The sequence below is a fragment of the Chinchilla lanigera genome, unplaced genomic scaffold (assembly GCF_000276665.1).
Source record: "Chinchilla lanigera isolate Chin_1 unplaced genomic scaffold, ChiLan1.0 scaffold00051, whole genome shotgun sequence".
Taxonomy (NCBI): domain Eukaryota; kingdom Metazoa; phylum Chordata; class Mammalia; order Rodentia; family Chinchillidae; genus Chinchilla; species Chinchilla lanigera.
This window is the reverse complement of record NW_004955452.1, coordinates 3,699,233-3,715,093: the sequence shown is the minus strand read 5'-3', so window position 1 is coordinate 3,715,093 and position 15,861 is coordinate 3,699,233. Positions and strand designations below refer to the sequence as shown.

General features: G+C 50.0%; 2 protein-coding genes across 2 annotated transcripts in view; both read right to left on the bottom strand.

Moving 5' to 3' along the window:
• Positions 1 to 46: 46 nt before the first annotated feature.
• Positions 47 to 4,276, bottom strand: Lypla2 (lysophospholipase II). Its single transcript, XM_005394781.2, has 10 exons — positions 4,176 to 4,276; positions 2,732 to 2,837; positions 2,426 to 2,457; positions 2,251 to 2,316; positions 1,752 to 1,799; positions 1,593 to 1,663; positions 1,400 to 1,473; positions 1,222 to 1,323; positions 963 to 1,136; positions 47 to 885 (listed from the first exon to the last, which is right to left on the bottom strand). The coding sequence occupies exons 2-10, from the start codon at positions 2,807 to 2,809 to the stop codon at positions 835 to 837; spliced, it is 696 nt and encodes a 231-aa protein (XP_005394838.1). The 5' UTR covers positions 2,810 to 2,837; positions 4,176 to 4,276; the 3' UTR covers positions 47 to 834.
• A 2,651-nt stretch (positions 4,277 to 6,927) lies between these two features.
• Pithd1 (PITH (C-terminal proteasome-interacting domain of thioredoxin-like) domain containing 1) overlaps positions 6,928 to 15,861 on the bottom strand; it is an 11,535-nt gene continuing 2,601 nt past the window's right edge. The window contains exons 4-6 of the mRNA XM_005394782.2: positions 9,226 to 9,330; positions 8,534 to 8,642; positions 6,928 to 7,943 (exon numbers count right to left, since the gene is read on the bottom strand). Of these exons, the coding sequence (XP_005394839.1) occupies positions 7,842 to 7,943; positions 8,534 to 8,642; positions 9,226 to 9,330 (316 nt within the window). The 3' untranslated portion in view covers positions 6,928 to 7,841. The remainder of the gene's footprint in view (positions 7,944 to 8,533; positions 8,643 to 9,225; positions 9,331 to 15,861) is intronic.

Sequence of the window (15,861 nt, the reverse complement as noted above, 5' to 3'; positions counted from 1 at the left end):
GATGGTCATTCTGCGCCCCACGAGTACCATCAGGCAGGCCCGAGAGTTGAGGGAGCAATTTCTTTTAATTTTATCGGAATCCAGGACACAACAAGAAAAACGCTCAAAACCACATGGAGACAGAAGACGAGACACGACTCCTCTCCCACTGCCTCCCTGGCCCTAGAGTGGGGACACAGTGGGGTGACAGAGCCAGGGGAGACCTTGAGCCTCAATCCACCCTCAAAGGCTCCAGGCCTTCAAGGGAGGGTAAGGCGCGGCAGGGCCCAGCCCCCAAGCGGGGGACGCTGAGGGAAGGCCCTTGAAGGACGCCACCTCCTCACCCACATCCTGCCCGAGGGCGGGCAGCCCACAGCAGCAAGGGGCCGCGGGCCATGGACACATTCATGATTGAGAAGCAGCTGCAGTGAGGCAGGAGACACACATGATTATCGGGGCAGAACCACTGGGGTGGGGCCTGGGAGGGCCCCAAGGGCCAAACCCTGAGGTCGCAGGAGGGGGCCCAAAGCGGGGCTAGTGAATGAGGTCCTGAGTGAGTGGGTCAGCGGCTGGGCCCTTCTCCCGCTGCCTACAGCCCCTCCGACACTGCTGCCGGGCCCGCCTCTGGGGAAGCAGGGTAAGGAAGCAGCCCACCCTGCTGCAGACTGCCAGGTGCCCGGGGCCAGGAAGGAAGGCCTGGCCAGGCCTTGGCCGCCTGCCCCAGAGGCCTGTGGGAATAGGATGGGGCGGAGAGGGGAGAACGAGGGCTCGACCGGCTCAGATCCAAGATGGTGCCACACTTGCTTGCTGGGTCCCCTGTGAGCTGGGGAACCGTACTGGGGGCCACAACTCTGGTTAGACTGGAGGCAGCAGCTTCTCGAGAAACTCTTTCACAGCTGCCATCTCCTGCGGGCGAGGGGAGAGTGTGAGGCTGCTGGCTGGGAGGAGGAGGGAGGGGAAGGAGCAGCAAGTGTCCCACTGACCTGCGGACAGGAGCTGTGCATGACGCCTGGGTATGTCTTGAACTGGACCTTGGCAGGGGTGACCACAGACCGGAGCTTCTCAGCTGTCAAGGCCCCAAACCGTACTGGCACCATGGGGTCCAGCTCCCCATGGCACTGAAGGATGGCCAGGTCCTTGGCACTGCCATTGGCTGCCTGTGGGCCAACAGGACGCAGAGGGCAAAGCAATGCCAAGTCTGAAGGTCACTCAAGGGCAGGAGGGGGTCTGGGGGACACTCACCTGGGGGAAGTTCCGGTGCAGAGGCAGCCAGCAGCTCAATGCCACGATGCCGGCCAGAGGGTGGGGGCAGGTGAGGGCTGTGTACAGGGACAGGGCCCCGCCCTGGAGGGAGGACAGGACCACAGGTCAGCAGGGCACAGCTCGCCCACCCGGCCCCTCCCCCTTGCGGCCCCCTCACCTGTGAAAAGCCACCCAGGACGATTCGGTTGGCAGGGATCCCATTCTTCATCTCATGCTCGATCAGGGCCCTGACTGCAGGGAAGGGTGTGACTGAGTAGGGGAAGCTGCTGGGGCCCCAAGGGAGCCAGGCGGGCACTGCCCAGTGCTCTCCCGGGGACGGAGGGGGTGCAGAGGAGGGGCTGGGCCCTTACTGTTTTCTGCGGCTTTCTTGATGCCAGCCTCATCCTCTGGGGCGTCTGGACTCAGTCCCATCAGGTCAAACCTGGGGAGCAGAGACAGCGGCGGCTGCTGAAAGCGCCAGGCCAGCGCCCTGCACCCCCCTCACACCCATCTCCCCAGCCCACACTCACCAGGAGGGCATCACCATCTTCATGTTGAGTGTCACAGGGATCCTAGGCCTGGGGAGGGACAGTCAGAAGGGCCCATCAGGATAAGGAGGGAGCAGGAAGCCATAGCACAGAGGCCCCTGGGGGCCCCTCCCAACAGGCAGGGCCTGTGTTTAAGGTGTTGCCAGGCAACCTGCCACGTGGGGCAGCAGGCTGCGGTTGGGAGATCGGCTGTCGATGCAGAAGCAAAGCCCAGCGCTCGGGGTGACCAGGCTCCAGCTCGGTGGGTGAGTACTTGGGGAAGGGGCATGGGAGACCCTGGGCCCAGGGGCTGGTGCTGAACTCCATTCTCGGGGGCTCCCTAGGAGCTGAGGCTGAACTTGGCACATCTGACCACTCGGAGCCCAAGCTCTGGGATGCAGCCGACAGACAGAACAGGTCTGGGACCACAGGAGTAGCCCCACCGCTGCCGATCCCCCAGCAGGACACCCCTCGGCCCCTCCCTCGCTGGGGCGACACTCACGCATGGGGACAGATGTACTTGACGTGAGGGAGCCGGATGGTGGAGAGGGCGTCAGCCCAGCTGTGCCTGTGGGAGGGAAGGGAGACAGGGCTCGGATGCAGGAAGGGACCGGGGAGGCGGCCCTGCTGGCTGGGCCTGCCCCGCGTCCCCAGGGAACAAGCCCCGGCTCACTCACCCTGTGTCTCCCAGTCCATGTAGAAAAATCACCTGGAGACGGTCAGAAGAGAGGAGATGCCTAAGCTCTCCCTTTAGAGCTTCCCAGTTCAGCCTGCCCTTCCCTGCCCCAAGGACCTGGGGTGAGCCGAGGTGACAGCCAACAGGTTATTAACCCCAAGCCTCTGGCTTCAGGCGACTCCGCTCTCACCACTGCCACCTCCATGTTTCCCATGCCCCCTGCAGCCAGCTCCCCAGCTGTGCCCGGCAGTCCTGGCTGTACCCGGGCCCACACCCAAGGGCTGCCAAGGCGAAAGGGGTCCCTTACCGCGGCCGTTTCCCGCTCAGCTCCAGACACGGTGGCAGCGTCGGTGAGCAGGGGCACAGACATGGTGTTACCACACATACACTGCAGGGCTCCCTGCAGGCTGGGCCTGCACAAAGGAGGGGCTGCGGTCAAGAGCAAGGCCGGCAGGGGAAGCCTCCTGGCTCCAGGGGCCCACCAGGGCCATCTCCAGCCCTGCTGGCAGCGGGTTCTGGGGCACCGTGAAAAGGCAGGCAGCAAGTCCCAGGGAGGAAGGGTAGAAGTCTGTCTGCCTCCAGGCCAGGGTGGGAAGCAGAGGTGGCCACCTCAGTGGCCCAGCACCCGTGGGTCTGGTTCTGGCCCCGGCCCAGGCCTGGCTGGAGGTGGGCAGGGCAGGGCAGGGCTTAGGGGCGGAGGCGAGAGAGGCTCCCACCGATGCTCCTCCGTGGACCCGCATCCTCCCTAGCCTCCCATCATCCCTTCTCTGGAGCCCCTGGTCCCCTCAGCCCCAACTCCGGGTCCTACTGGGGAACAAAGGGGAAGGAGATGCCAGGGAAATAAGCTTCCAGCACCCCCATCTCCATCCTCCCTTCCTGCCATCCAGGCTTCACAGCAGTTTCTGGCTCCAAAATTCCCAGAGCCCCTGGGGGCTGCCTATGTCCCCTGTAAGCATAAGGACTTCCATCTGCCACCCACCCCGCAACTGGCGCTCCACGCCCCCGGGAACGAGGCTACCTGCAGCTGCTGTCGCCACTGACTCCAAATGGGCCCCCAGCTGAACAGGTTCTGGGACTCCCAAACACACAAAAGAATGTGAGGCTGGCTGGCCCCTCCCCGTCCTCAGCATCCTCCAAACTCCGGAAGCTTCCGCTACCTGCCTAAGTGCCCAGCCTTCGCGGGGCGCCCGGCCCACCGGCCGGCTCCCACCTTCCAGCAGGAGGCCCGCAGGGGACCTCGCCACTGACCCTGGCGCGTCCCTCCCCAAGGGGAACGCACCGCCCGCCTGAGCCAGGGCTCCCCTCCCTCCCCGCTCTGGGGACTGCTTCCTCCCACCCAGGAGCCCCTCTCCGCGGGGTGCCCCCCGACCCGGTGTCCCCCTCCCCGCGGTAAGGCGCAGGGTCTCCCACTGCCCCCCGGGGGAACTTCTGCTCGGACCCAGGGCCAGCGCGCCCCACCGCGGCGTCCGCCGCGCCCCGCCGGGACGCGCACCTGCCCACGAGGGGCCTCCCCACGTTTTGACCCTGGCGAAGCCCCCGCCCCACGATGGCATCTCTCTCTCCCGATCGCGAAGCCCCTCTTCAGCCCGGGCGGCCCCTCGGCCGGCCTCGCTCCGCTCCCCAAGTCCCCAGGACTGGACAGCGCCTTCGCACCTCCTCCCCGCCCCCATCGCCGGCCGCGCCGCCCCCCGCGGCCGGACCCCGCGGTCGCCCCGACGCCCCGCTCCGCCCCGCTCCGCCCGCCCGGGTACCTCGCTCCCTGGGGCTTCCGCGACCGCTCGGGCAATTCTCTTTCTCCCACAGACACACACTCTTCCCCCTCGGCCGCCCCCGCCGGAACTTCCGTTCGAGTCCCGGGAACCCAGCCATCGCGCTGCCGGAAGTAGCCCGGCCCGCGGTACGGAACCCGGAAGCGGGCCGAGCGTCCCGGCTAGGAGCTGCCATGTTGCGGAGGGTGGGGCCCCTCCCTGGCGCTCGCGCCCACCTGCAGCATCTGCTCAGGGCATCGCCACCACCTGCACCGTCCAGACAGGGCAGGACGCTTCTACCAGCGCACAGACGCCTCCCGGAGGAAAGCTGCCGGGAAGGGAGAGGCGTTCCTCACACTGTTAGCACGAAGTTTGTCGCCTTTCCATCCCTGAGGCACACCTCATTGTGACCTTGGGAACCTGCCAATGCTTTGATTTTTTAAAAAAAAATACTGAACATTTTGTTTATATTCATACATCAGATATATAGTAATGTCATTACTATAGAACACACTTAACATATCGATATCATCTCAGCAGCTGTCAGCTACTATTTAGCACAACTCCTGAATATACTATTTTTAACTCCGGCCCTCATATTGTACATTGGATTTTTCGACTTCTTTCGACTGGCTACTGGTTTTCATCCTTTATTCCAGAATCATGGATGGGGTCATTTACTCTGACCTTAAATCACCTCATTTTCCACTCTGGTTTTAAACATGAGGAAACCCAGGCTCAAGGAAAGGAGGTAAACCACAAAGTTACACTGTAATCTTTTCTTGACCTGCTTCCTATGCTATAAAGTGGGGATAATAACCGCCCTACTTCAAGCTTTGCTAGTAGGTTAAAATGGTGTGGACATGCTTTGCGCACTGTTAAATCACAGTGTGAGGCCTTCATCACTCTGAAAAGGGCCCTGGGAAAATACGCAGGCTCAGGACAGCTGGACAGGCTTGGACAGTGTGGTCTCAGCACTGCCCTTTGCAAGCAGTGCCTCGCAGGGTGCACAAAATGCCACCCTCAAATGAGCCAAGCACAGAAGTGTTTCGTTTGGTCACCACTGAGTCATCTCTTCCATTGGTGAAGTAGAAACAGGGTCCAGGGTCCGCAGAAAGGCCAAGAAGCAAACCGAGTTGAAAGACCATGTCCCTCTGAGAAAATGTGAGGACCTGCAAACAGGAAATGAGTCACACTTGTCCCTCAGCAGCTGAGAACTCATTCTTCCAGCTTAACCTGACTAGTTTTTTCTTTGAACCAAAAGAAAACAGTACAAACGTGGAAGCTCAACAAAGCCACTTTTCCCCAGGCCGAGAGGCAGTTTGGTCTAGAGTACTCAACAGGTCCCAGAGGCGGAGCGTAAAATACCAGGATTCCGAACAGAAAAATGGCACATGGGATCCAAGCAAGCCCAGGATCCAGGACTGGATGTCAAAAGCCAAAGGATTAAAGGAAAAGCAAACAACACAGCTGCACCCACAAAATCCCTGCTCCTTCTGCTTAGGGAAGAAACCATGTTCCCCTGGCAACACCAAGGTGCCTGGACACTATGGCACGCTCAGGAAATCCAGAGCCCCAGTCCCAAGAGCTGTGATTGGTGCTTTAGTTACTGGAACTTAAGAAGGGCCAGTCTGCTGTGAGATTTCTAACCTTGTTTCTCCCCGTGTCCTTAAAACGTAGCCCTTCTTTTAATCCTTAAAAGTATCCAGCTGAAGGGCTAGAAATGTAGCTCAGTGGCACAGTGCTTGTTGAGCATGGGCAAGGCCCACGGTTCAATCCCCAATACAATTAAAAAAACACCCCAGTATCACACACAAAAAGCTGAGCTTGGCTGTAACTGAGGAGAGGGTGTAATGCTTACTACATCACAAACTGCACTTGCATTCTAGTTGATTTCAGCCTGGGTTTGTTTTTGTTTTTGAGACGAAGCTGTTCTACGTAGCCCAGTCTGGCCTTGAACATGCAGCAATCCTCCTGCCTCACAGTGCTGGGATTACAGCACCGCCATGCCCAGCCAGGCTGCATTTTAGAATTTTGAGGCCCAACAAACTTGCGCGGGGCGGGATGTAGACTTGAAGACAGGCTAGAGAAAGCAGCTAGATTCTTCTGACAACAGAGCAGGCCCATCCCTCCGGAATTCTCTCAAGATGGTCAAGTTCAACAGTAATGCTCATCTCAACTGTTTCTACTTTAACAAGGGCTGGAATACTGACCATCTCAGGTCCCCTTTTCAGACACTGCACTTGCACCTGGTCTACCTTTGGACAGTGTGCTGCCCATTCGCTTTTCTCATCTGCAGGTCTTCCGATGTGCTCAGAATCTGCCCTCCCGTTTTTGTACATGTCCCTCTACATGTAACTTTCCTTCATCAACCTGTGTCCTCTACAAAATGTGGGTATAGGGGTTTTACCATATTCTACACAAGTCTTTTGTTGTTGTTGTTTTTAAGACAGAGTCTTGCTATGCAGCTTAGACTGGCCTTGAATTCACAATGTAGCCCAGGCTGGCCTTGAGCAGCAACAGCGATCCTCCTGCTTCATCTTCCCAGGTGTTGGGATTGCAGGTGCATGTATGCCCCCGCGCCAGGCCAGAAGTTAAGTTTGAACTTTTCTGGAGTAACTGCTCTAGTCATGATTTAACTGTGGCACTTCTTATAATCTACCTAAATCAAAACAAAAAATTTCAAAGTTTAATGCAGTTTACAGTAAAATGAGTTTTATCAATAATACCAAGAGTTCAAAAGAAAACACAAACATGAAGTCTGGCAAGGATTTATTAGGAAGCTTATGAGTCACAGTGAATAAAAGCCATGAACAGAACTCAAGAGACCTCCAAATTCTGGCATGGGGCTTACAACACAAGTTAGAAGCTACTAAACATTAAGGAGGTTCCCAGGGGATCTTTTTTTTTGGTACCAGGAATTGAACTCAGGGTCTCACGCTTGCCAGGCAGGTGCTGTGCTGCTGAGCTACATCCCAGCCCTCCCATGGGATCTTAACTGAGTCTCCATCTTATACGAACCAGCTTACCCACAGACAGAGAAATCATCTCCACCCTCTCCCCAGATTGCTTAGCTAGGCCGCAGGACAGAAGACCTTTCCCCCTAAGCTATCACGTGTCATCAGGAGACTTCTGCCTTTCCGGCTCTAACCATGGGACGCTTTTGCACGACAGACGACTCCAAGCGGGGCAACTTGACAAGAATGCTGAGCAATGACAGGGCAATGACAAGAGACAAGCAAGCAGGGACAAGTGTTTCTAGTTGGAGACCCTCCTGATGGCTCACACACACAGTCCTGAGGCGTCAGAAGGTTTCCTACAGCCCAGGAGTTTCCGTTTTTCAAGAAACAGGTCACACAAAAATCCTGCCACAAAGCAAGACACTTGGGATTCCATGGTCACACTGGCTGAAAAAGCAAGCATTATCCACAACTGACAGATGCCACCCAGCCCAAGACCCAATTCCTGTGGTGCCCTGGAGAATGACGATTATCCCTCAGCGCCCACTCCACCCTCCCAGTGGTGTGGTATCTCCCACAGGCCAGGCTTCTGCAGCAAGACCCAAGGACAAGGCTTGGCAGAGGCTGTGGCAGCCAACTCTTGCTGGAGCCTCATCTCCGTCCTTCCCATCTTCACTGACACAGCACCTCTGTGGGCGCCCGGCCGGCCTTAGGAAATGAAGTGTGTCTGCGGGGTAACCTGATGGACCCGGTGGTCTGCCGGGTTGGCCGACGCTTCGTAGTTGCAGATGGTCACCTCATGCCGCCGAAGCTGCAAGAAAACAGAGGCTGGGTCAGCGAGCTGGAGAAGGACTGCTCTTTCCCAGGGCACTCACGGAGGGACCCCAGTCAGGGTCTCTCCCAGAGTCATCTCTGAGGCCGCCCTCTTTTCATGCTGACAAGCCGGTAAAGACCACTATCAGGGATTCACCGCCATGGAGAAATCCACTCCCCACTCTTTCCCCTTCTCTAACGAGGGCACCACGAGAGCATAGAGCGCCCCATCTTCTTTATCATCTTATGTCTGCTGCCTACAACAAGAAAGATCACAGTGTTTTGGTTTTTGGTGCTGGGGATTAACGCAGGGCTTCGGGTATGCTAAGCGCGAGCTTTACCGCAGAGCCACAGCCCTGGCCCCTGATCACATAGTGAAGAATTTGCCATTGAAAAACTGTGCACTGACTTGAATTACACGATAACCTATTAAAAATACTTCTGGTCTGTCAAATGAGAATAGTTTATGGTGACAAAACCAGGAGAATGACAGAGAGACACACGCTGATGTATCACTTGCTCTTCCTCCCCTTCCCTGATGGCACCTGCTCCATGCGGTGCAGACACGCGTCTCACAGCCCCTCCTACCTCAGTCCATTCTCCTCTCAGCCCAATATAGAAGACCTTTGTGGTATCTGCTCCAAAGTTTTTCGAAATATGAATGGAGAGATGATAGACATTTGAAAAACGGGAAATTCTTGAGCATGAAAAGGAGAGAGAAAAGACACAGGTTACCGAGCAGCAAGCATCTCAGCACCAGCAGAAACAACTTTTAGCACCAACTTGTGGCAAAGCCCAGGCAAATGTCAGAGAACACTCCTGGGCCCTCTCTGGACAAGCAGTTAATTTTGTGGACATCTGCTGAGTGTCTGCCAGATCCTGTCCAAGGCAACAAAATAAACACTGCAGGAACAGGAATGACAAATGCTGTGCAACCAGGCAGGGATGCTAAAGGATGTTTAGTGCTGACCTCTCCCTTAGGAAAGACAAAACTAATGAAAAGATAAGGTGGTCACATGTAACTCAAGTCTCTGTAAGCCCACTATGCAAAGAGGAATTCTGAAAACATGTTTCCCAAGGCCAACCTAGGAACTCCTCCAGATCTGCCAAGTGCTTACAAGTTAACGAGTCTGTGGCTTGCACCGACTTTGCCAAAAATTGACAAAACCAACGATCAAGCCTCCCCTGAGTTTTGACTCATTTCTAATTCTCTAATGAGAGCAGAAAACTGGCCAAAAATACACTGAGAGTCGCAGAGAGAAGTCGGATTCTGTGCTTACTTTGTAGCGTACTCTAATTCTCCTGTAACGTCCCGGTTCAGACTAAAGGTCTGATCTGGCTCCCTGTCTGTATCATCAAACGACATCTGTGGAATGTTCTTGTACCTGGGAAAGGAAAGGAAAGTCAAGGGCTTCATGCATAATCACATCTTTCAGTTTTTCACAACTTCTTACTGACTGTTCAACTGTCTACAACTGCAGCAAAAGGAGATTAAACTTTGGAGTCAAGTTTTAGAAATGCCACTTTAATGCCATTGATATATAAATATCTTTAACAAGTAAAGAGCAGAGGGCCAGGCATGGTGGTGCACGCCTGTAATCCCAGCACTCGGGAGGCTGAGAAAGGAGGATAATTCCAAGTTCGAGACCAGCCTGGGCTACAAAGTGAGCTCAAGGCCAACCTGAACTGCACAGTGAGACCCTGTCTCTGTCTCAAAAAGACAGACAGACAGACAGAAAGAAAAAAAAAAAGAAAGAAAGAAAAGGAGCAGAGAGCTGGGTGTGATGGGACACCTCTATAGTCGCAGCTACTTTGGGAGGCTGTGGCGTAAGGATTGCTTAGTCCAGGAGTTCACGGATAGCATGGGCAACATAGCAAGATCTCATCTCTTAAAAAAGAAAAATATGTAACAGCTGAGAACTGTAACATAACTCTGTATCTCTGAGTGAGTGAAAATCACGAGAAGCAATACAAAGAGGTGGCTCAGAGGAGGTCATGTGGAGCAAATGCATGCAGAAAATAAGCAACTCAGCACATTCACACTAAGCTGAGGATGTGAAATAGCTTACTTGTGGAAAAGGAAAATACACACTTTGGCAGCAACATATTAAACATAGTTAACAGATAAGATCAGGTAACCCTGTGCTCAAGCATTTTTTGTGTCCAAAAATTACCCAATATGGTCAGTCACCTTATAGTCCTTAGATAATACAATCTGGGGGTTTCCGTTTAGAAAGAGCACAACAACAAAAAAGTTGCAAATTCACAAGACTGTAGAAGTAAAACTGCTACTGAAGACACTATCTGTTAAAGAAAAGTCTAAGGAAGGGAGGGGAATGGGGAAAAAGAAGAGGAACTAAGATATACCACGAACAGGTACAGGTTCCCTATGATGAATGTGATCGTTATGTCTATCTAAATTGTACCAATAAATAAAAAAAAGCCACATATCTCCACCACCTCCCAGGTATTTTATTAACACACTTACATGAGAAGGGTCTATATTTTAGCTGCAGCAAAGTGCATGTAATTTAAGGAGGTGAATGTTTCCTTCCAAGTGTTTTTAAGAATGATACACAGCAGAATAACAAGCGTGCACATCTATAAGCAGCATTATGAGAGGCAATGTAGCACTGTAGTTAAAAGCTGTATTTTTTTTTTTTTTCCGGTACCGGGTATTGAACTCATGACCTTGCGCTTGCCAGGCAGGCGCTGTGCCACTGAGCTAAATCCCCAGTCCCAAAAGCAGTATCTTAAACTATAGGATGACAGAATGTATTTCCCTACTATTCATGTGACAAGGCATTACTATCCAGGATCAAAATACACAATGTAAGTTTAAAAACTTCATTACAGTAAAAAACACACTGCCGTCAATCGCCCTCAAAATACCACCCTCACTTCAAACACACTTAGCCCATCATTCTTGCCACTTTCTGAAGCACTTCAGGAAGTCCTCTTCTGTGAGTTTCTTCAAGAGGTGTGATAAAAAAATATGGTGATGCTGCTAAGTGCCGTTTAACTGAAAGGAAGGTTTGGAAAAATATTACAGTGTGTCCTCATCCATCTTATTTACCAGATCTGACAATTTACCTGTCAGATCATAATCTGACAATTTATTTACCAGATCTTGCAATTTCTGGCTCCTCCCCAAACTCAAGCGACATGAAAGGTACATACTTTGAATCAATGTAGGACATCGAGGCAGCCACAAAAGTACAATTAAAGACAGAAGAAAGGACTTCCAGAGTTGCTTCAGAAAGTGGGAAGAACTATAGGATAAATGTGTTTCAAGTCAGGGGGAGGATTTTGAGGAGAAGTAATGAGAACATGTCTTTTACTGTAATGTATAGATACATAATATATATATTATTTATATATATATATGTATATATATATATTTTTTTAAAGACAGGGTCTCACTATGTAGTACAGGCTGGCCTTGAACTCGCTTAGGTAGCCCAGGCTGGCCTCAAACTCACATTGACCCTCCTGCCTCATTCTCCTGAGTGCTGGGATTATAGGCACGCATGACATCTGGCTTTTGCTTTAATAAATTTTTAAAAATTTAAACACACACTAGCTTTCTTTCTTTTTAGAAATGGACTCTTGTTATGTAGTTCAAGCTGCCTTTGAACTCACTATGTAGCCCAGGCTAGGCTCATGCCCACAGTGATCCTTACATTTCAGCCTCCCAAATGCTGAGATTACAGGCACGCACCACCATGGCTGGCTTAAACGCAAAACTCTTTTTTTATTATACAGTACCTCATATATAGAAGTCAAAACGTAAGTCGGGTGTGGTGGCACATACCTATAATCCCAACACTGAGCAGGCTAAAATAGGAGGACTGCCCAAGTTTGAGGCCAGCTTAGACTCACAGTAAGTTCAAGGCCAGCCTGAACTACGTAGCAAGACCCTGCCTCTAAATAAACAAACAAACAAACAAACAGGCAGGCAGGCAGGCAGGCAAATAATCTGAACAGACACATCTTAAAACAAAACATGCAAATAGCCAACAAGCATATGAAAAATGTTCAATGTCACTATCAGGGAAATGCAAATCAAAATCACTTCACCCATTTTTGGGTAGCTATTATCAAAAAGACAAAAAATAAATGCTGATGAAGATATAAAGAAAGAGAAGCTCTCATACACCACTTATGGGAATGTAATTTTGGACTGCCATAGAGGATTCTCAGAACACTAGATACAGAGCTACCATATGATCCAAGAATTCCACTGAGTATACATCCAAAGAAGAGGAAATCAGTATTGCAAAGAGACACCTGCACTCATGTTTTTATTTATTGCAGCATTATTCACAAGCACCAAGGTGTGGAATCAACCTAGGTGTTCATTAATGGATGAATGAAAAGATGTAGTTATAGGCACTACACAATATTATTCAGCCATAAAAAGGATAAAATCCTGTCATTTGTGGCAACAGGGCTGAGCCTACCAGATAATACGTGAAATGAAGTGAGTCAGGCACAGAAAGACAAATACATGTTCTTACTTATCTGCAGAAGCTAAAAAAAGTTGTTCTCATGAAGTACAGAGTAAAACTGTGGCTCCCAGAGGCTGGGAAAAGGAAGGGATGAAAGGATGGACAAAAGGTATTTAATAGGTACAGAGACACAGGTAGATAGGAGGAACAACCTCTAATGTTCTAAATAGCACAGTAACATCACTACAGTCAATAACAATTAATTGTACATTTCACAACAGCTGGCAGAGAAGACCTGAGTTTTTTGGGGGGGTGCTGAGATTGAACCCAGGCCTTTATCCATACTAGGCAAACACTGTACCCCCAAGCACCATTCCCAGCCCAGCCCTACAGGGGATCTTTTTTCTTTTTTTTTTTTTTTTGCAGTACCGGGGATCGAACTCACGACCTCGCGCTTGCCAGGCAGGCGCTTATGCCATGGAGCTGTATCCCCAGCCCCTTCTTTTTTCTTTTTGAGACAAGGTCTTGCTATGTATTCCAAGCCGAACTCACACGTAGTCCAGGCTGGCCTTGAATTCAGTGATCACCTTGCCTCAGTCTCCCAGTGCTGGGATTGTAGGTGTGCACCACCACACCTGACAGGATTTTGAATGTTCCCAACAGAAGGAAATGACAAATATTGAAGTGATGGATACACCAATCATCCTGATGTGAACACCACACATTGTGTACATATGCTGCACTATCACACTATACCTTATAAATATGTACACTTACTATGTGTCAACTAAAGTAAAATTAAATAAAAAGTAATGTGTCGAGCTAGACTTCTAGGCAGTGATGGCGAACCTTTTAGAGCTTTTAATTATAATAAACAGCTGGTTGTGGCACGCCTGCCATGGGTTTGTCACCACTGGTCTGAAGCTAGTGCTATCACTTACGTGCTATGTAATTTGGGGAAATGATTTAATCTGTGTCTTAGTTTCATTATCTATAAATCAAAGATCGTGATAGTATGAATTCCACACAGCTAACACGGAGACTGAATTGGATCAATTTTAAGAGATGGATATATTTTAAAATAAAATTTCGTACTACTGAAGCCAGGCATGGTAATGCACACATGTAATGCCAGGCACTCAGGAGGTTAAGGCAGGAGCATCACTATATTTGATGCCAGCCCTTAGCAACTTAGCGAGGGTGTGTCTGAGAACAGAAAAAACAGGAGTGTTGGGGGTATAACTCCATGGGAGAGTACTTGCCTAGCATGAATCCAATCTCTGATACCACAAAAAATTTATTCTGAAAAATTGCAAACATACACAAAGGAGACAAAATATAATGACTCTCCATACACTTAGCACTCATCTTCAATGACCAACAACTTCACTCCAATTTTGCCTATGACCCCCACTTTATGCTATGTATTTTATTTATTTATTTACGTACATATTGGTCTTTTTGAGACATAGCGAGACAAGATCTCACTATGCAGTTCAGGCTGGCCTTGGGTTTACTTTGTAGCACCAGGCTGGCCTCGAATTCACAACGATCCTCCTCCTCAGCCTCCCGAGTGCTGGGATTACAGGCGTGCGCCACCACGCCCAGCTACACTATGTATTTTAAAGCCATCACAAATGTACTATTTTACTCGTAAGTACTTCATAAGCACTATCCCATTTTACCCATAAATACTTCAGTATGTAAGGACATCTATTGCGGGGGGATGCTGTTATTATTATTGTTTTGTTTTGTTTTAGAGACAGGATCTCACCAGGTAGCCCAGCCTGTCTTAGAACTTGTGATGCTCCAGATTCAGCCTTCTGAGTGCTGGGATTACAGGTATGTACTACCATGCTGGCTAACAATCACTTTGAAAAACATGTCAACCAGGTGAGATGGTGAATGCCTGTTATCTCAGCACTTGGGAAGCTGTGGCACAAGGATCACTACGAGTTTGTGGCCAGCCTGAGGTACACAGTAAGACCTTATCTCAAATTAATTAATTAAAAATTTAAACTGTATCTGTATCATTTTATGGTAATTAATAATATTAACAGTTAAGTTGTAATTCCTTTTTTTCTTCTCTGTACTTCTTGGGATCAAACCTAAGCCTCAAGCATGCTAGACAGGCACTCTATCACTGAGCTAATCTCTAACATCAATAATTCTTTAATATCACCTAGCAGTGATGGCGAACCTTTTAGAGATCAAGTGCCCAAACTGCAACCCCAAACCCGCTTATCACAAAGTGCCAACCCGCGATTAAACCTGTAGACTGGGGTTTTAGTTTAGAAAAAACAACTTGTACATTGACACCTTTTGTCTTAAAAGAAAAATAACATCCGTGCCATAGGTTTGCCACCACTGATCTGGCACCTAGTCTATATTCAAATTTCCCTAATTTAAGATTCTCAATTTTTTTCTGGATGTGTCACAATGGAATGTCATAGCAGCATTTTTAAAAATTAACTTTATATAAAATGATGTCTTAGATTTGGTAAATTGTAATATACAAAGTGTGCTTACAGCTGTTAAGTATTTGTACTGGCTCACCCACAACAGGACACACACTGTGCTCCACACCTATTCCAAGCTCTTCAGGTGGTAGAGGCTAACACCTTCCTGCCAGCTTGAACCACCAGTGGTACATGTATGATTGTCATGGCTGTACCACTGGTAGCTCAGAGCTGCTGGTAACAAGACATAGAATTACAGTCCTGAACACGTGAAGTCTTCCCACAATCTCGTGAGTGTGTACTATTAATATTCCTATCTCACATATGAGAAAATTGAGGCATAGAGTAGAAATGCAACGTCCTACAGTCATGCAGCAGCTAGTAACTTTACAGCCAGAATTTTGTTTCAGTATTTAGGATTAAATGCAGCCAGTGCTGAGCCACAACCCCAGGCCTTACTATGAAACTTTATGAGACAGGATCTGAGTTACCCAGGCTGGCCTCAAACTTGTGATCCTCCTGTGTCAACCTCAGAGTACCTGAGATTGCAGGTTTTTGTGCCACCATAGCCAGCTACGGCCAGAATCTGAACTCCCTTGACTCCAGAGCCTACACTGGAACCACTGGAACAGGGATGTCTAGTCCTCTGAAGCAAACCCATCTCCTCAATAACTGAGTCTCCAAAAGCACCAGATCAGGCAGTTTCCTTAAAATAACTAAATATATGGAGCTGCTTTTACTTATCTATTTTTGGTTTTTTTGTTTGTTTGTTTTTTAAGACCAAGTTTTGCTAGGAGCTCAAGCTGGTCTTGAACTCACTATGTAGCTGAGGCTGGCCTCCAAATTGTGGTGATCCTCCAGTCCCTGTCTTTTGAGTGCTGGAATTACTGGCATACACCTGCTCACTAAGCTATTTTTGGTTTTCTGAGGCAGGATCTCACTATGTAGCTCAGTCTGGCCTTGAACTAGCCATGTACCTCAGTCTAGCTTCAATCTTCCAATCCCA